This window comes from Scardinius erythrophthalmus (genome assembly GCF_964197995.2).
Source record: "Scardinius erythrophthalmus genome assembly, chromosome: 22".
Lineage (NCBI taxonomy): Eukaryota > Metazoa > Chordata > Actinopteri > Cypriniformes > Leuciscidae > Scardinius > Scardinius erythrophthalmus.
The window spans coordinates 7,425,244-7,445,712 of NC_138242.1; the positions used below are offsets into that span (position 1 = coordinate 7,425,244).

General features: G+C 37.5%; 1 protein-coding gene across 3 annotated transcripts; it reads left to right on the forward strand.

The window, feature by feature from the left end:
• The first annotated feature begins 6,419 nt into the window (after nt 1-6,419).
• On the forward strand, nt 6,420-19,825 carry mastl (microtubule associated serine/threonine kinase-like). Of its 3 annotated transcripts, XM_081352428.1 has the most exons (13): nt 6,857-7,027; nt 7,689-7,826; nt 8,013-8,152; nt 8,239-8,327; nt 8,435-8,541; nt 10,755-10,914; nt 11,033-11,196; nt 12,166-13,287; nt 13,371-13,512; nt 14,008-14,028; nt 16,315-16,428; nt 16,612-16,713; nt 19,071-19,825. In XM_081352428.1, exons 1-13 carry the CDS (start codon nt 6,872-6,874, stop codon nt 19,226-19,228), a joined length of 2,613 nt encoding a protein of 870 aa, XP_081208554.1. In that variant the 5' UTR covers nt 6,857-6,871; the 3' UTR covers nt 19,229-19,825. The 3 variants fall into 3 exon arrangements, 2 of the variants coding, with proteins under 2 accessions (XP_081208555.1, XP_081208554.1); XM_081352429.1 differs by lacking the exon at nt 14,008-14,028 and having other exon boundaries at nt 6,420-7,027; XR_014029169.1 differs by lacking the exon at nt 14,008-14,028 and having other exon boundaries at nt 6,689-7,027; nt 16,550-16,713; nt 19,071-19,824.
• Nucleotides 19,826-20,469: the final 644 nt, after the last annotated feature.

A 20,469-nucleotide genomic window follows, 5' to 3' on the forward strand; every position in this document is an offset into this window, starting at 1 on the left:
ATTTGTCTTGTGTTTGAGCCATGTGCTCCTCTTGTCCAGCCTCCTTGTTTCCCGTTACCACGTTTCCCGTTACCACGCCCTCTTGTTTAAGTCCACATCTTGTCCTCATTTCACTAATTGTGCTCACCTGATCCTCATGTGCTCTGAAGCGCAGCAAGAGGAGCGAAACATAACAATTGTTCTCGTCAAAAAAAAAAACCCTGCTTTTAGCTTTTTAAACTATTATTTCCGTTATAATGTATTGATTGAAAAACGGAGAATAATAAAATTCGGATTTTAAACGCAACGGTGAGTTTATGAAACTCAGCGCTGATTAAGAAATAAACCGATGGTGCAAATTAAGATGATATTTTAGAGAATCAGTATGGGCTGCTGGTGATGCTTGAGACTATATTTGTCATTTTGTGTTTCTGTGAAAAACGAGGCTAAGAATACACTAAAAGATACTAGGCTATAGTGTGATAAATGTAAAAAACATTTTACGTAAAATGTTTTTATTTAAAGAAAGACACCTTCCCTTGTCATCAGGTAGCCTAGATTGCAGGAAAAAAAATAATTCATTCAATTAAAAATTTTAGGGTAATGGTTCACATCTATATTTTATAACTTGAGCCAATGAAAAATAAATAACTTGCCTTAACCAATATTTTTGATGTCTATAAAAAATATGTTATAAAACTTGGCACAAAGTATATTTTTCTTGTTGAAGAAAGTCAATTAATTTTTGATCTAAACCTCTATCTCTGTCCTCATTGTATTTTATGATGCTACAAATTATATCCAACTGTAAAAAAAACATTGTTGAAAAGTCAGAAATGGGAATGGAAGTACAGAGTTGTTGCTATACACCGTCCCATTTTGTCTCATTGGTGTAAACTGGCAGCTTTCAGAACGCTGATAGCCAGCCACTCAAACATGACATCATTTACGGGAGTAAACTGGGATGTGTGGGAACCCTGAATGAAGCTCTATTGTAGAGCTGGTCATAGAGCCTCTTGACTTAGTTGGTCATGCCTTATGGGTCCAGCTCCATGATGACTTTCTGGATGTATTCAAATGTCTTGGGATATTCCAGACTGAAGGCATAAAGAAGGCCCAGGAGAATGGCAACAGCATTTGCGACAGACAGCAAGTCGCTCAGAACCTCTTGTTCCTCAAGTATGATGCCAATGTTTGTGGTACAGCTTGTGCATCTCTGATGACGAAGATCGCCATGCTTTCTTGCTGAAGACTTTTTTCAGCCTCTTCCTTCTCCGACAGACCCTTCTCTGAGGGTAAACAATCTTTATCACAATATGCGTTATCAGTTGATATTATAATCATTACAATATGATTCAATAGTGTGTCAACCCTATTAATGCCACGAAAAAAACATTTTCTTTTACCGCCCCCCAGTGTCCTCTGGCTAGTACTACACTTTTTTTGAAAACCAACCGACATCAACCGATTGGTAATAATAAACGATTTGACCAAATAAATGACCATTGTGTGTGTAGCCAGTCACAACTCTTAGCTAACGTTACCATTAATCACACGTGTAAGCCAGTTGCTTTAGATGTAGCTCATTCACATAAGTTAGTTGTTGATCAGGTTAACTTCTACGGTTTTAACGTTATTCTTAAGATGCTGACTCGAGATACGTTCACTGATTAAACGTTCACGTTAATTACCATTGTAAAATCAAAATAAACCACGGGTAGACTTATGTTCCCTTTTGAATTTGGTCAGGAATTGATTAACGTCGACATATTAACGTTAACTTACCTAGTGTAAACTAAGCGAGCTAACACCAAGTTAACATTTTCAAACGAATGTACATATACTTATCTACCAGAGAAAGTCAGCAGAGCAACATGTCTGTCATAAAATGTACAGGCTACTTAATACAGCAGCACATTTAAATGGTTGTTTGTTTCACTTACTTCAGTTTATCCGCGATGCAACCGATGATTCTCTCCGGTGCAGGAGAGTTATCCACGAAATGTAGACTTGAAGAGCGGTCTGGTGACTGGTCGAGATTTGTGTTTAATGCCCGTGCGCTGGCCCGTGTGTAACCTTGAAATTGTACATTCGTCGAAACAAATATTTCTTCGTTGAGCTCTTAATGAAAAATATTTATATTTAACAATGAAATGAAATGAATGAAAAAAATATTACCTGAAAAATAAAACAAATAAATGAATAGAATTGTAATTTTAGAATTGAATTCAAGTAAAATGAATTGAAAGACAAATTATTAATTGGATGAGGTACTCACCGCTTGAAAACCTTTATTCATGTGTACATGCATTCATATAAGGCATGTACAATTACAATTAAATATTTGAAATTACACAACATTTTGCAAATATGCTACATAAATGGTCAATTTGGTCAAAGCTGCCTGGATCCGCCCGTTGGTTGTTGACTTTGATTTCCGTCCGCTGCTTTTTTTGGGGGGGGTGACCCGTCCACTCCTGCACTGTCCAGTTGAAGGAACAGACATAATCATGTAACGCTGACCAGATTTAATGAGTGATTCTTAAAGAAATTCTAATGAAAAATTGCTTCTACCATTTCGATATGAGGCGTCTGAATTGAAAAGGATATGATTCGCATCCCAGATTAAATTATTAAAGTATTTCGTTTCCAAATCTTAGTAAAACTGAGAGATAGGAGGGTCTAAGTTACCAATGCTCTTTTCCGGGTCGGCTGGGACCTGGGATGAAGTCTGTCCCGAGTTCTCCGGTTCGGTTCTGAAGTGGTTATCTGAGGGACTGGATGGTTGTAGCGCCTCAGTTCCACACACAGTTTTTTGTGGAGGTGCCTGACACACACCTGCGTTGTCCTGTTGAGAGAACAGATATAATCATGCAATGCTGGGCAGGTTTAATGGGTGCTTCTTACACTAAATCTAAAGGCGCATCTTTTTTTATCATTTTGAAATATAAAAGGATATTAAATTAAGGATCAAGAAAACATAGTAGCATATAATTAAAGGCAGTGTTTACTTGTTTGAATACATTGTAAAAATAAGTAAAAAAAAACAAGAGATATAAGGGACTTACAGAAGCTCCTGTGCTTCATTGACTCTTACTCCATCTGGACATGGGTGCTCCCTCGGGAGAACTGGGTGGTCGCTGTGGGGAACACGGTGGAGCAAGCGTTCTCTGTGGGGTCTTGGCAGGCACAGACACTCCCTTTTGGATATTCTTCTGCCTCAGCAGCTCAGGGTTTTTAGGATCTCTCCTCTCGGAGATCTTGTCTGGCATTGTTGCTCCATGTGAGGAGCGTGTGAGCACCTTTGAGGCAGCCACTGGTGGTGGTAGAGACTGGATGGGTATGGGTGTTTCTAAAGCGGCCTTTTTCAGATGTTTAGTTAAATGGTCTGGGATCCTGAGTTTTCCTCTTTTTTGGGACCCTATAGGCACAGGTGCTTCCTTTTGGATATTCTTCTCCCTCTGCTGCTTAGGGATCCTGAGGTTTGCGGAAGACTCAAGCACTGGTGCATTGTGCAAATGCTGCCTCAGCAGCTCAGGGTTTTTACGATCTCTCCACTCTGAGATCTTGTCTGGCATTGTTGCTCCATGTGAGGAGCATGTGAGCACCTTTGAGGCAGCCACTGGTGGTGGTAGAGACTGGATGGGTGTTTCTAAAGCGGCCTTTTTCAGATGTTTAGTCAAATGTTCAGGGATCCTGAGTTTTCCTCTGTTTTGGGACCCTATAGGCACAGGTGCTTCCTTTGGGGACTCAGCAGGCACAGGTGATATCTGTGGCTTTTTCTGCCTCCAGCTTCTCCTCTGGTCCATGGCCCTTGTTGTATCAGAGAAACTTGAGTGTTGAGCTTTCTCCGATGCATCACTGAAGACCAGGGATGAGGTGAGATCCTCTTTTTTAGCACTGAGAGAGTTCTGCTGCCTCCACTGCCTCGTGGTCTTCAGTTCTCCCTCCTCATACAGTATTTCCCATCTGAGAAGCCGGAGTGCTGGGAATGAGCCTTCTCAGATGCCTCACTGAAGACCAGGGATGTGGGGCATGATGGTTCTCCTTCCTCCACTGTTTCCCACCACTGGTCTGTGATGAGGTCCTCATACTCAGATATGGGGTCTGAAACCTCCATTATCGCCCACCAGCGCCCCGCAGCAAGGGCCGTAGTGAGCTCATCTGACAATTCAGTAGATGAGGACTGCTCTGCACTCTCAAAAATGGTGGGCATGGTTGACATACTCGAAAATGAACTAGAAGTGAACAATACATTTTGCAACTTATATCTGTGAAACACTATGAAAGAAAGAGAAAGGGAAGAGATGATTTGAGTAAACATACAGTACAAGAACCTAAAAACTTGTTGTCTTAAACCCAATGTAAACTTATGTCGTCCGCATTCTGCAATTTTTGTCATGTAAAGTTCCACGGAGGGAGCCCAATTTTTATGTTCGACCTCCTTAAAAACGCATTTAAAATGAACAATGAAGCTAAAAAGTTAATTGTTATTTTTATCAATTTCCACACTATGTGCATAACTCAGATGCACATAATGTAAATATAGTAATTTCTTATTATGCCCGGTTGTGAGAAATATTTGATTGATTACACGAATCAGCTTAAGGCCAACAAGCTTTCAGTATCAATTCAGTGTGTCATCAGATCTGCTATCGTTATGTAAATAAAATATAAATTAACAACAATTATATATATATATATATATATATATATATATATATATATATATATATATATATATATATATATATATATATATAAAGATTTGATCATTATTGATTCACATATCATCCTCTCATTTCCACACAAATCACCAGTGTAGCGTACCATGCCATTATCTAAATAATGTCTAAAGACATTCCAAAGTTTATGCAGATTCTTCTGCAAATTATGAAAAGATTAAAATTCAGATCCCCAAACCCTGTGTAAAAAGCATACTCACACAATCGCTGACTCGCTACAAGAAGAATAAATCCGCTGCACTGTTTATACTCACGATCATTATGACGTAACAGTCGAACACACGAGTTGCGACGTCACAGTCGAACACACGAGTTGATATCACAGTCGGCCACACGAGTCTGTGTCGGTGTATTAAAGGTGAACATGCAATACAAACAAAGACTGACTTACCTTTTTCATGATTGCTGATACAAAATCTAGCGCTGTTTATTATTTATTTTTAGCATTTGCAGCTGGTGCATTAAAGGGAGCAAGTGAAGCTGGCATACATTTTATTATTTAAGCACAGACCACTCAACCAAACTTAATCAACAGATATTACAATAAAAGCCCATTTCTGAAACAGAATACAATTCACAAAAGGTTGCTGTTCATTGTTTTTTCTCTATTAATAACAATAGCCTAGTTAACCAACATACCAGAAGAGGAAGAGCGCTGTCCCGAACATCAGCAGGACGTTGAGTTTATACAATTAAATAAACAAGTCGAAAATATAACATGACTTACATTTTGCTCTATATATCGCCAACGTAGTTCCAAATAAATCTATAAATCGTTGCGCATCTTTGAGAAACTGTTTCCCAGACTGAAAACTTTCCGTAAGTTTAGTGGCTTGGGATGCTCTCTGCGCAGACAGAGTGTAGGGTTCAGCTTTTTAAACTATTATTTCCGCTATAATGTATTGATTAAAAAATGGACTTTAGATGTTGAATATTAATATTCAGCTTTTAACGCCTATGAAAACCAGCGCTGGTTAAGAAATAAATTGCCCACCGGAGGTGCAATGAAAATGCATTTTTCATAACATTTCATTTACATTTTAACTTAGAGATGTAAAAGGTTTTCCTCTATTTAACAGCATAAAGGCCGAAAGACGCCTTCCCTTTTCCTCGCGCCTTCCCTCAGGTAGATTGCATGTCTTGTGTGGCTGGATGTTGGGTAAATGAACAATAATAACGTTGTTTATCCAATATTTGCTGAAAGCCACATATACGATTTTTAAAAGATCCCATTAGATATAATAATTTTTATGGTTAACCAGCTCATAAGTTATTTTTAAAGTCTGTCAGTGTCAATATTTGCTGAAAGCCACATATAAGATTTTAAAAAGATCCAATTAAGTTAGATATAATAACAAGCTCATACGTTATAAATTAAAGTCTGTCAGTGTTATTGTTCTGGTAAATTATTTAACGCTGCTGCAGCAGAACACATAGATGTGACGTAGAACCTGTTACCTCAGTTAAGATGGACCAATCAGTGTTTGATTACTGCATGAAGGATCGTTTTTCGTTTGTGCTTCAGTTTATGACATTTGTGGGCCAATTCCCAAAATATCTGGAATTTAAAAAACTCTATTTTTGTATATACACGTCTCAAAAAAAAAAAAAAAAGATGAGATTACTAAACCAGGGGTTTATTCTGTCGCTACTGTGTGTGTTCTGGCCAGCAGAGGGCGCCTTCTCTTCTTCCGTTCTTCTGTACAGTTAAAGACCCGCAAAGTAGCCAAAAGCTTTGCCTGACTCGTTTTGCAGAAATGTAACCGTAATTTACTTGTGTAAGATTCAAATTAGTATCACATTTATACAATAAATATCAGCTTTTATACAATCGTGAATAAACATAAACATTCTTTTTTTTTTCAGTTGACTATTTATTGTTTTAACACTTTTGGGCGGCTAAACAACCGCGGTTTAGGACCCAAATATATGTGGCACATTTCAAATTTCAAAACAAACTCGTCGCGCTTGTCAACAGTGAGAATGGATGCGGTGGACTGAACGCAGGACTGTCTTATTCAAACTATTACAGTTGAATGCATGAAGCTTTTTTGTTTTTATGCGTCTCGTGTGAATGAGGCATCTGACTACAAGACAAGTGGTCTAACGTTAGTTGGATTAAATTGATATTTGAAGCGACGGCAGAGATGGAGGCTCATGGATCTTCATCTGAAGGCTCAAGCAGCGCAGTGAAAGCTCCCTCCATCGAGGACTTTGTGCTGGTCAAACCCATCAGTCGAGGAGCCTTTGGGAAAGTTTACCTGGCCAGAAAGACATGCAACTCCAAACTCTATGCAGTCAAGGTATACAGATGTGTAGTCATGTTTGTTATTTATTATTCTATATAAGATAGAATATAATTCATATTTATTATGAGCATTTTGTTATATTCGGTTAAGTGGGTATTTATTTATCAAAATGAAAATGTATTTTAAGTGGTCGCGAGACAATTATTAATAATGCGCAGAATATCTGAGTCAACAATGTCGAAGGCCTGTTTTAAGAAACGAGAAGGAAGAATATCGTGAGGAGAAAAGGTGGATTCTAGTTGATTTCCTTGCATGTCTAAAGGGAAAATAGGGAAAATCAGGTACGAGGTAAAAGCTTGGGTTCGAGTGGTGTTAATTTTGTCAGAGAAGAAATTAAGGAAGTTTTCACACTCGCTATTTAACCAAGAGATCCTGCAAGAGGGAGGGAAGTTATTTTGATTGTAGATCATGAGGGGACATTACTTTATAAAAAAGTGAACGTTTAAATAATTTATAAGAAATACTGCAATATAAAAACAAGATCTTTATATTGATCTTTAACTCGATGGCATCAATATTTGCTATTATTTATGTATTCAATCAACTGGGGAAAATGGTGATTATCTATTAACGTTATAAGTTAACATTTTTTATTTGTTTTCACCATTTTGAAATTGTTTGCATTGACTATCAAAATGCTGCTGTTGTCTGGCAGGTGGTGAAGAAAGCAGACATGGTGGATAAGAACATGACCGATCAGATGAAAGCTGAGAGAGATGCTCTGGCTCTCAGTAAAAGTCCTTTCATTGTGCACCTGTTTTACTCTCTTCAAACCTCAACCAAAGTATATCTGGTACGTATAAGGGTGAATCTCATGAAAACGTGTACAGGTTACATTTTAAAAAAATAACTGAGGTAGAAAATGTTGAGTTTTAATAAAAAATAATGTCAAAAATGTATTTATGAAGTTCACCTCCGCATTTATTTCAGCATTAATGTGACATTTTAACTGGTTCAGCTATGTTTGATACTCTCATAGGTGATGGAGTATCTGATTGGAGGAGATGTGAAATCACTTCTTCATATTTATGGGTACTTTGATGAGGACATGTCTCTGAAATACATCTCTGAGGTCTCGCTCGCTCTCGATTACCTTCACAGACACAGCATTATTCACAGGTATTTCTGTCATTTGAAACTGGGGAATTTGAGTCATTTAGTGTTTTGTTTGTCAAACTAACTGACTTTTTTGTCATTTGATTCAGGGACTTAAAACCCGACAACATGCTCATCTCGAATGAGGGTCACATTAAGCTCACAGACTTTGGCCTCTCCAAGGTGAAACTTGACAGGGGTATGTTGTTGTTTTTCAAATTATTATTTATTGTTTTTAAACAACCAAAATGCTAAAATATAGTCTTTATTGTGATATTAACAACTTTTTCCTTTCCCACTATCCAGAACTAAACCTGATGGACATTTTAAACACACCCTCTTTAGTGAAACCTAAAAAAGATTATTTCAGAACACCTGGTCAAGTTCTGTCACTGATAAGCTCTCTTGGTCTCGTGAGTAGATTTGCAGATTCATATCATTTGTATTTTATATGGTTCAACAATAAGGTGTTTTTTTCCCCTCACAGTTCTGTTGTTCATATTTTAAATAGCCTTTCCACCTAGTAAATCCAGGTTTGAAGAAAGAAGAACACTTACATGCTCCTTGAGCTGCTTCACTGGTTCTCCTAGTTCTTGCTTACACTGTTTAAAGGGTTAGTTCACCCAAAAATGAAAATTCTGTCAGTAATTACTCGCCCTCATATTGTTCCAACCGCGTAAGACCTTCGTTCATCTTCGGAACACAAATTAAGATATTTTTGATGAAATCTGAGCCATGTCTGAATCCTCCATAGGCTTTCAGAGGGACCGAAACCTGCTGGCCCAGAAAAGTTATTAAAGAGATCGTTAATATAGTCAAAGTGACTCCAGTGGCTCAATCTTAAGTATATCAAGCGACGAGAATACTTTTTGTGCGCAAAAACAAACAAAAATAACGACTTTATTCCACTTTTCATTTCCTTCTCTCTGGGCCTCGTAGTGTTTTTGCGCTGCGCGTCTGTGTTGCACGTCATCACGCATCACCCACATGACCGGCGTCGGCCAATAGTGAGCCGACGTGTACACAGACGCGCTGCGCAAAAACACTACGCGAACCAACTAGAGGTCCAGAGAGAAGGAAATGAATAGTGGAATAAAGTCGTTATTTTTGTTTGTTTTTGCGCACAAAAAGTATTCTCGTCGCTTGATATACTTAAGATTGAGCCACTGGAGTCACTTGGACTATATTAACGATCTCTTTAATAACTTTTCTGGGCCAGCAAGTTTCGGTCACATAGCAGCCTATGGAGGATTCAGACATGGCTCAGATTTCATCAAAAATATCTTAATTTGTGTTCCGAAGATGAACGAAGGTCTTACGCGGTTGGAACAATATGAGGGTGAGTAATTACTGACAGAATTTTCATTTTTGGGTGAACTAACCCTTTAAGTACTTTACCTGGTGTTGGACACGCCTTACTATTTGAAAAAACAAAAGGGCTACGCTAACACTTTGAAACTGAATTTTTTAACTTTGACAGTGTTTGAAATCGGCATGTATAAACCTTAGTTTATTAGTTTACAAAACTGCAGCATAGGTGATTAACACATTTTTTTTAATGCCTAACAATTACCTTATCTATATAATTTCATTTAGACCTAACTCACTCTCTCTCTCGTACATTCTACCAGCCCTCTCTCCTCAGTGGATTTTAAAAAGGTCATATATGCTCCTTAAATTTGCCGTACCTTTCTATTACCCTTAATATGACTGCAGTAATGATAGACACTGGTACAGTACGTCTTTAATACTGTCCAGTTTGGCAGTAACAAACTCAACTTTATTGTCTTTATTGTGCTTGATATAAAATAAATGGTGCTTTTAAAGTCCTTGAATCTGGTGTTAATGAAAGAGTGGGAAACCAGATATTAGATTGATTTCTGAAGGATCATGTAACACTAAAGACTTGGAGTAATGATGCTGAAATTCAGCTTTCATCACAGGAATAAATTCAAATTTAAAATATATTAAAATATAGAAAATAGTAATTTTAAATTGTAAAAAAAAATGTTTAATGTACTATTGATTTCTTTTTTAAATGTAGATTATTTTAGTTTTTTTTGTACTGTTGATCAAATAACCCCAAACTTTCAATGGTGCTGTAAATAGTTTTAAAAGCACTTAGTAGTTGAATTGTCTAAACTAGTTGGTTTGAAGGAACTGTATGATTAGGGTTCACGTGAGCTTATTTAAAAACGGCTTGATGAAGTGCAACAGAACTGCGGGATCTTGGTACATTTTTAAAACTTCACGCTGTCTTAATACAACGTTCACACCACAAGATATTGAAAATAGCAGTGAGATGCAACAGCCATCTGCATGTGTATGTTACAAAAAGTAGCACAGACTGAATATAAAGAACGTGCAGCCCTTTGAAAGTAAATATCTATGATCTTCTGTTACTCAACAATCACAGCAAGTTTGCAACACAAAAAAATCTTTGCGAGATATATAAAAAAGCATAAACCTGATGACAGTACTAGCCTTATAGATAAAGTGACGATCCGTTAACTTGCCCGGGCCATCGATCATTCTTATTTTTGAGCCTTTTTATTTATATATATGTATGTTATGCATGTTTGAAACAGCTTGAATAATACATTACATTTTTGACTTGAAATGGCAGAATACCCCGGTGACAGAGGGCAAGCGTCACAGCAGCACAGTGTTTGGCAGTCCCAGATCCTGTGGGAAACTCAAGCAGAGGAATGCTTCTCTGTGTTCACCTCTGCTGAAGAGACGGGCAGAGTACCTGAAATCCCCAGTAGGCACAATTCGAGCTTTAGGTACGTGTCAGAATAATGTTCATACGGAGTGTGTCATTAGTGTTATTGAGAAAGACATTTGTCATTTTGTTTTTGCTGTAAGTGAATAATGTAAAGCCTAACATGAGCTATTCTTTAGGATCCAACAGTGTGTTCAGTCCTGGCCTGCTGGCTAGGAGTTTGACACCAAGGCTGATGAAATCCAGGAAGAGATTCGAGAGTGTTGGAAGCACCCACTCGTGCCAGTTACCATCCACTACTGATTCTGAAGACTGTGTCAGCCCAATGTGGGAAGATGAGCAGGTTTGTTTCAGCATTACTGTTGAAGGGATTTTGGTTCATAGCACATTGATCAATATTATATTGTCCGCATAAGATAAGAAGTAACAAAGTAAAAACTATAATCAGTTATTTAGGTTTCACAACATTATAATATACTGTATTAAAAATGGATATTCATTTTAAGATTATCTGAACATTAAATTTAAGTGTTATGAAATAAGTGTTTTTAAATATTAACTTCAAATGAGCAATTTTTGCAAAACGTAATCGAAGTATTAAAAAATAGAGTAAATGTGCAGCACAATTAAATATTTAATCAAACTAATAACAATACGGTACCAATATATTGTGTGCAATGCATGTAAAATAAATCCTTAAATTATTGTATTATCACAAAGTACAAAAATAACAAAGTATTTTTAAAATTACAATAGTCTAATTATTTTATGTATTTTATTATATTTTATATTATATATGATATCACAGATCACATTTCTTGGGTAAGTACACGAAGTACGCATACTGTAAGATAAATTGTAACCTAAATATTAATATTGAAATAATTTAAAATAACAGTTTACTATTTGAAAGTGTGTAAAATTATTTAAAGTGTAATTTATTCCTGTTAGCAAAGCTGAATTTTCAGCAGTCATTAGTTCAGTGTCACATGATCCTTCAGAAATCATTCTATGCTAATTTGGTGCTCACGAAACATTTTTTGTTATTATCAATGTTGAAAACCATGATAAAAAATGTTCAGGATTCTTTGAAGAAAATAAAGTTCAAAATAACAGCATTATTTGAAAGTAAAATTATAAATCTCTTCAGTCACTTGATCAGTTTGTTGTTTCCTTGTTAAGAAAAAGTACTATTTTTTTTATTTATTTTTATTTTTAAACACATTGACCCTAAACTTTTAAACCGATAAAGTGCAATTTATCATGTATATGATAATAAAAAAATCAACCTGACAATGTCTTGCAATTCTAGAATTTACTAGATGGCGAGAACCTTCCTCAGGAAAACGGAAGAGAAAAGGGCAATAGAATGTCAAAAAACATTCCCTTGACACCTGTGGAGAGGAGGCACAAGTTTCCAGCACGAGCTCAGGATCACAGCAATGTTTTGACTCCGCTCAATAACCAACTGGACAATAGCAGAAATATTAAACCAGATATTTCTGCAAAAAGGCTCCAGTTCAGTGCAACCAAGCACAGTGCCACATCACTGGGTAAGGCTGTTCCCCATCAGTCATTTGGGAACAGTTTTTTGAAGCCAGAGCCGCCAATAGAGCCCAAAGTCTCAGTAAAGAGAGCGTTTGAAGAAGTAGAGAAAAGCCCAGAGCAGGCTGAGATCCACTGCAAGAAAAACAATGCCGTGTACAAAAGGTCCTTCCATATTCCTGAGGGCAACTCAATGGCCAACACAGGCTTGACAGGAATTTTCTCAGTTGTGGGGCTTGATGATGGTAGAACTGCACCGAAATGTCAACAGTACAGTGAGAGAATGGGCCCAAAGCAATCTAGTCCCATAGCTGTGGCCAAAAATCTATTCTCTGATCTCGAAGATCAAGGCGAGGGGATGGCTTTGCTTAAAGCAGAGACCAACTTGAGCTCCCCAACCTCACCTGGCGATGCCAGAAGTATCAGAAGAAGCCTTAGTTTAGACTCGGACAGCTCGGGCCACGAGATGTCACTGGTTGCTAACACGCCACAAAAATCGACAGACTTCAAACATGAGGCTTTGTCGTCCTCATTCGAGGAGCTGGATGAAAACGAGATTTCCGTAGTCACGCCGGCAGCTCGGCCCACAATAGCGACACCAAAGCATAGCAGCTCAAAGCAACATAGGGGTGAATCTAAGTGTTCTCTTCTTGACCATCCTCATGGGCTATCTGACAGTATGATCAAATCACCTGGCTTCCTCAAACCCAAGAACGTGGTTGCTTTCAGGAGCTACTGCAGCTCCATAAACCGCTCTTGTATGTCGCATCTCAGCCTAGCCTCTTTGGATGCCATGGAGATGTCTGCGTCAACCTCCTTCCACAATGCCCAGTCTGCAGTGACTCCAGTTCAGAAGAAAAGGCCCAGTCTGAGCAGCTCACTTTACCAGGTGAGGAGCCTTTTGGAGTCTGATTTGAGTTGGAATTAAAATAATTTAAAATGAAATAGTCATATTTTCTTTTTCTTTTCTAGACTCCACAGCAGATGATTGTGTCTCAAACTCCCTACAGAACACCCAAAAGTGTCCGTAGAGGTCCAGAACGTGTAGAAGGGGCTCCTATTTTGGGAACTCCTGACTACTTGGCACCAGAACTTTTATTAGGCAAACCTCATGGTAAGAGTTTGTGTGATCAATATGTGATGTGTTTATCTTGTGCTGATATGTGCCTCAAATATTAGTCGTTAAATTATAATTGTCAACCATTATGGATTTTACAGTGGCCGAGAGAGCAGGGTGTCCCATGCTGAAATATGATATAATTCAAAATGTGGAATGCATGTCTTTAAATTAAGCATTTGATACAGTGCACTTACACTGTACATGTAGTTATATTTTTAAAAAATACTTTCATGTAATAGATTTGTTACTAATTTCTATAGTTACATCTGTAATTAACAGTTGAACCTTCCCTTACCCCTTCACCCATCCTTAAACCTAACAATATCACCAAACGTTCCTAACCTTACCCATATCTCACCTCAGTAGCAGCATAAGGGTTTTGCAGTGCAACATAACAATTGTACAATTCATTTTTGTTACACAGTACATTTACAAATAACGTGGGGACAAATCTTTTACTTTGCTTCATTAACAGATGTTATGTTTTAGTTACAGGGTCTGTGCGTTATGGTAAGTATGCTAAAAAGTATTCTGTTGAGATCATAAGCCATGGAGATGTTGGTGCATGTGTGGGCAGCTTACCTTTACCGCATTAGATAAGGACGTGGCTGACTAATTCCATTATGGGTCGCAGCTTTTGTGATTGGCAGCTCCTGATTCATTACCCTTAATGCTTCAGTAATGCTGAATGTCTCAACTCTGTTGGGATGTTATGACGGTGCTTGGGAATTCTGGGGCATTATACTAAAAATTTCAATGTTAAAATATTTTCTGGCATCCCAGTTTAAGTAAAAGTCATTTGTAGCTTGACTTCCTGAAAAGTGTGAACGCTAACTTTGTGTAGCTTTCGAAACATTGCTCTGTTCGAGTGGACCGTGTCAACTTATGTTTCAACCAAGGGTGTGAGTTAGGAGCAGAACTCCCTGTTTAGCTTAGCAATGGAAGTCTTTGGTATGGTTTAAGGAGAGTTTTGATGCAACAACTTAGCACATGGATACAGCCAAAGGTATATCCTTTAAACGGTGCTCAACACTTGCTCATTTAGAGAGTTCTCATCTCTGTCCAGAGTCTGCTGCGTCTCTCCAGATTTTATGAGCAGGGCTTGACATCAGCTACTGTGGCAAGTGGTTTTCCACTAGCCACTGAGCATTTTCACTGGCCACAACTGCCATATAGATATTTTTAATATTATCTCATAATTTGGCATCAGGTGTAGGCTTCTGTCACTTTAAGACCTGACGCAGGGATCCATTATACTGTTACACATGGTTTTTCATTCACAACTGTTTACGTTCACTTAATACACAACTGACTGTGTTTACGTGAGTACTCACAAGACTGGCATTTTGAGAACATTTTGTGTGTATTTGACTGTTTAAGCGCATTAAGTAGTGAAAAATAACTCAATTTAGTACTGAGAGGCGGCTTTATGTGTGAGCACAAAATCTGCGGGAATGAGTAAAATTATGCTCAATACGCGTAATCCCACGGCAAAATTCAAGCCCTGTAACACTTGAATATTGAGTATTCATCCGGAACAAGAAAAAAGTGCAAGGCAGGACTTGTTTTTGTCAGTTGGGGAATTGATTGGATCATTGGATGGTTTGGTTTGCTATTGCTGTGATCTCATGTCATCAGAAAAGAGATGAGATGTCGCTGCAAGTCAAAATTTATTTCGATTAACAATTATGAGTTCATGAGCAAGCTGAGTCTACAGAGTATGAACAATCAGAAACACATCTGCCTACTTGTGTACAATGGTGATGACCAAATTTGTTGCGCACTGTACGAATACCCTAGTGTATGCATAAAAACTGATGTATACTTTAGATATACTTTTTAAACCCAAAGTATACTTTAGTTTTTGCATTGTATGCGAGGATATGCATACAATGTGTGTCATAAATTTCGAGAAATAGCTCAGCAATTGGACAAAGATGAAACATTTTTTAGCATGTGGACCTCATGTGTTCGTGCATACTTTCAAATGAGGTATGGTTTAAAAAGCTATGCATTCGGCTGTACAAATATGCTTTGTTTGCGTTAAAACTCATGCATACTTGGAGTTTCTCAATTTGAACAAACTCTGGCATTCAATTAGTCTTGCACTGTTCGTCCCAGAGCCATAAAAGACAGACCGCGGCTATTTGCACTAAGTATAAATGGCAACAAAAAGGTTTTCTTTGCATTAATTGCAAAACACGTAGAACTATGGTCAGTCACATAAAAAGCTAACACCACCCGCTTTACTCTTACTATTTACTTTTACCATTACTTTTCTAAACAAACAGTTTTCACAATAAAACAGGTGAAACTTTAGACTTGCATTGAAGAAAGAGACCCATTCAAATCTACAGATTTGAGATGGTGGACACGTTTGATTCGGTCTTTTTGACCACCCAGAACACCCTAGCAACTGCATAGCAACACTCTGGCAACCACCTAGCTCACCCTGGGCAGTTGTTTTCTTAATAGTTATTTTCACAATTCTATACAGTGCTGCTAGTGGCAAAGAAACTTCACCTTTTAGGCTTTAAGTTTATCAGTGTTGAAGGTATTTATTTTTTGACTGATTGTTATTCAGTTTTGTAATGTAACATTAGCTATCATGATACTTGTGTTCATATCAAGCTGGTTTTGTGTTCTGCTGTTCCCTTTCCCCCAAAAAAATCAACTCAAGCCTGCTACTGTCACCTCTTTATAACAGTGGTCACATTTCTAACACATTTTGAGCCATGTTGCATGTTTGCTCTAATAAAACAGTGTGCGTAAGTGTGTTTTGTTGTTCTCCAACAGATTTCATGGTGGATTGGTGGGCGTTAGGTGTCTGTCTGTTCGAGTTTCTCACAGGAATCCCGCCCTTCAATGATGAGACTCCACAGCTGGTGTTCCAGAACATTCTCAACAGAGGTAAGAGGATCAATGATAAATACACACCAAAGGTGATGAAAAGAGGGTTTTTTTTTTAAATAACTAAAAGTTATGTACTCCTGGATCCAACAAATGGATCTCCTGGTTTGTTTTTCCTCAGAACCACGAGACTTGTGTTGACTGTTTCTGATCTTCATGCTCTTCATTTAACGATGTGTTCAGATATACCCTGGCCAGATGGAGACGAGGAGTTGACCCAGAATTCAAGAAATGCCATTGAGATTCTTCTCACCATGGATCCAAACAAGAGAGCTGGCTTTAAAGGTGAATCATATTATATATCAAATTAATATTTTTAACAACTGAGAAGATAGGTGATTTCTTTTATCAAAGTTTGAATACTGTCAAGTTTATAATATTACATCAGCATAAAAGAGTCAAATTGGATGACTAGAGGGAGGGACTATAAGCACAAAGGCACAACATGTAAGATTTGTGCATTAAAATATCTGAAAACTTTATATATTTTGTTTACTTGTGTACTTATATTATCCCAAATGTTTCCAATAATGTTTAAATCCAGAGAATGTAGCAATTTTATCCAGTGTAACATCCCTCATTGCATCACCTGCCAGTGGCCTCATGTCCGCTTTATCCTCGGTTTCCACGTTTACTGCTGTAGAAACCATGGGAAGACAGTGAGACTCAGAATCTCTCTGAGTATCTGTGGCTACATTTACATGCAACCAAATTAACCATTAGTAGTCGGATGGACGGCTCAATCGGACTGAAAAGCCCTCAAGTAAGACCTTAATTGATCCGATTCAGCTCGATCCGAATTAAATTTCAATCGGATTAAAAGGGGTGGTTTATTCCTTTTCTAATCCGATCGAGAGGACATGTAAACACTTGATCGGATTGAAAACCGAAACTGAAAAGACTCCGCATGTGCAATGACGTTAATATAGCGTGATGACGTATGGCGCATGGAACGAGCTGTTCCTTCTGTTGAATAAAGTGTCAAATAAATGAGTGTCCCATCATTCTAAAATTCTCCTTTCACTGCGTCTGTGAAGTGAAGCAGGGCAACGTCCCACCAGTCCTCGTTTCGGATTCTCATCCACAGATGACTGGTTTTGGGCATTTTTACTGCGTGATCAATATAAGCAGCACGGCATAACGCTGCACAGTTCATGTGCTCATGTCTCCAAATTATGACCAGAAATGGATAAATATTAAGCCTGCTGTTTAAAATATGTATGTATATGTATATTCGTGCAGTGTGCACATGTCAAAAAATCTATTTCGATTTGAAGCTTGTTGCATATAAATGCGCACATCAACCCGATCACGTTTAGCGTTCATGTAAACACTACATTCAGATTCATCAATCGGAATGAATTCAGTCCAATTGAAACAAAAGTTGTGCATGTAAACGTAGCCAGTGTGGCATTTCCTAACGCTGTTTAACAAGTCTGGTGGACAAGTCTATGTGTAATTTAATACAATATGTGTTATACATAAACAAGTCAGCTTTTTGCATATGCTGTGGGTACGTTCAAATGTACTTTTAGTATGATTGATTTTGAACTTGTAAAACTGCGCTGCGTTACCCCACCATTTGATATGACAAATAAAGTAACATGTATGAGTAGTAATTTAGCATTTAACATTTACTTGTGGCTAATTCAATAGAATGAAAAAAAAAATCATGTGATCAAATGTAAACGGCATAAAAAACTTCCATCAAAACCAACAAACGTTAAACAATGTTCACTAACCACTGAAGTTTTTCAATTGGATTGGCGTTTATTCTCTTTAGCATGCAGTGTGAAGGATTTCACTCAGTTCGCTGATCATTCCGATCCAGTTTCAGCGAGTAAAGAATACATTTATACTTGTATTATGCATGTTATCGTCTCTGACATGTTGAAGTCGCTCAGGCCGCCATTTTCTCCTTCTCGGAAAGCAATAATGTACTCTAAACATCTGGTAGTGTGGGTTTTCCAGGTAATGCTTGCACTTTCTCTTCCCGTAAATACTACTGTGTATTTTGCACGTTATTTTTGACAGACATCGATGTCTTGATATTCAAATCCGGATTGTAAGGTAGTAATTTGTTCTTAGCCGACAAGTATTCAGTGAAGTGATTGATGTCTATGGGTGTGATATGATCTTGACCAAAAATTTACGTACCTCTTGATGGAAATAACATTACAACATTTATTTCCATGAAGAGGTTTATCAGTTTTTGCTCAAGATCTTGTATTGACAATGCAAGAGTCCAGCACTCTGTAAAGTCTCCTCCAGCACATCCCGAAGACTTTTAATGACTTTAAGGTCTGGACTCAGAGATGCCACTTCATGTGACAATAATTCGTCATGCTCTCTCCCAACAATTTTTTCACAATTTGCGTCTGATGAATCTTGACATTGTCATCCTGGAATTTGGCCATGATGTGTCTCCTACATGGTTGTGTAAGAAATGAAAAGCTACACACTCCCATTAATTAGGGTTAGAAGAACTTTTGCCAAAATTTATTTTCATTGAATTATTTTGAACTAGCATCTAAACCTTGTTAATCTTACTAACAAGAATTGTTAATGTCAAATTCTTAAAACTACCTTAATCTCAAGTTCAACACTGGCATGTTTTCATGTGTTTTTGTGTCTTTCTGTAGAACTGAAGTATCATGCGTTCTTTGAGGGTGTGGACTGGGAAAACCTTCATCATAAGAGTATGCCCTTCATCCCTCAGCCCGATGATGAGACAGACACCTCGTACTTTGAGGCGAGAAACACAGCACAACATCTCACTGTATCGGGCTTCAGTCTGTAACACACACACACACACACACACACACACACACACACACACACACACTGTAGCGCAATGGGCTCATGCAGTATGTTCAGGTACAGCTGTGTTGTAGAAGCTCTAATGAATACAGATCCCACAGTGCTCTTGTTTGTCCTTCTTCCTTCTGTCTCAGTTATTCATGTCAGATGTTTTTATGGTCTTTAAAATGTATATGCAGATTTGACGTTGGAAAGCATTCTGAAATGCAGTGAGCACATAAATCAAAGCTTGAGGTGTAAAATCATCCGTTATCTTTGTTTGGGGAAGGAAAAAAAAAGTAATATATTTTGCAACACTACTATTTACTATGTCTCATCAGTGCACATTTAGATGGAAGACTGCTGTTTTTAACTCATGTTTTCTTGAAAACTACTTGTCTGATTGTAATTTTAACATGCTAAATGTTTTAACTAGTCTACAGCAAGTTTGATTTTGAACATGGTTGCTGCTTCAAAAAAACATCAGTTTTATTCATTTGTAATTGTTTAGTATACACAACATCTTAAAATGTTTCTGGTTTATAACTTGTCATTTGCCTATTTTTAAGATGATTGAATAAAATACAACTGTTGTGTTAATAGATGAGCGTTATTTCTGAATTCACTTGAAACCTAAAGCCTGTGCTGTTTGTCTGATAGAAATAAATAAATTCACTCCCTATCACCGAAATATGCATATAATATAGAGGCCTGATCTTCCACGCGCCCCGGTGCAACCGAGCAACACACCAGAAGTTTTGATTGCTGAGTGTGTGTGGGAGAAAGAAATCTCCAAAAATCTAAATATCAGAAAGTAAAATAAGTTACTCAAATTTCATTTGTTTTGAAGGTACAGGTTACTATTAATATTGTTCATCTATCTGACATAACCTGGCTTTGTGCTTTTGTTGTAAGGAGTGGGACAAAAATAAAAACTGAGACTGAGAAAGACTTCCAGCCTCTTGAAGTATGTCAGTTACATAATGGGCAGATTAAAAAATTTCTTGGGCATTTTTAAATGTACGTTTAAAAATGTTTCCCCGGACATTACATGGGAAGAAAAAAAATACAGCTTGTTTATTAATTGTTTCCCTCATTTTCGTGAAAGGGTTATTCCACCCCAAAATAAAAATTTCATAATTCGAGACTACAATATATATATTTTTTTCTGATTCTGTGGAATGTACTCTGTTGATAAATACATGTGTATATAGTTTATATGTGTATATAGTGTGTGTGTGT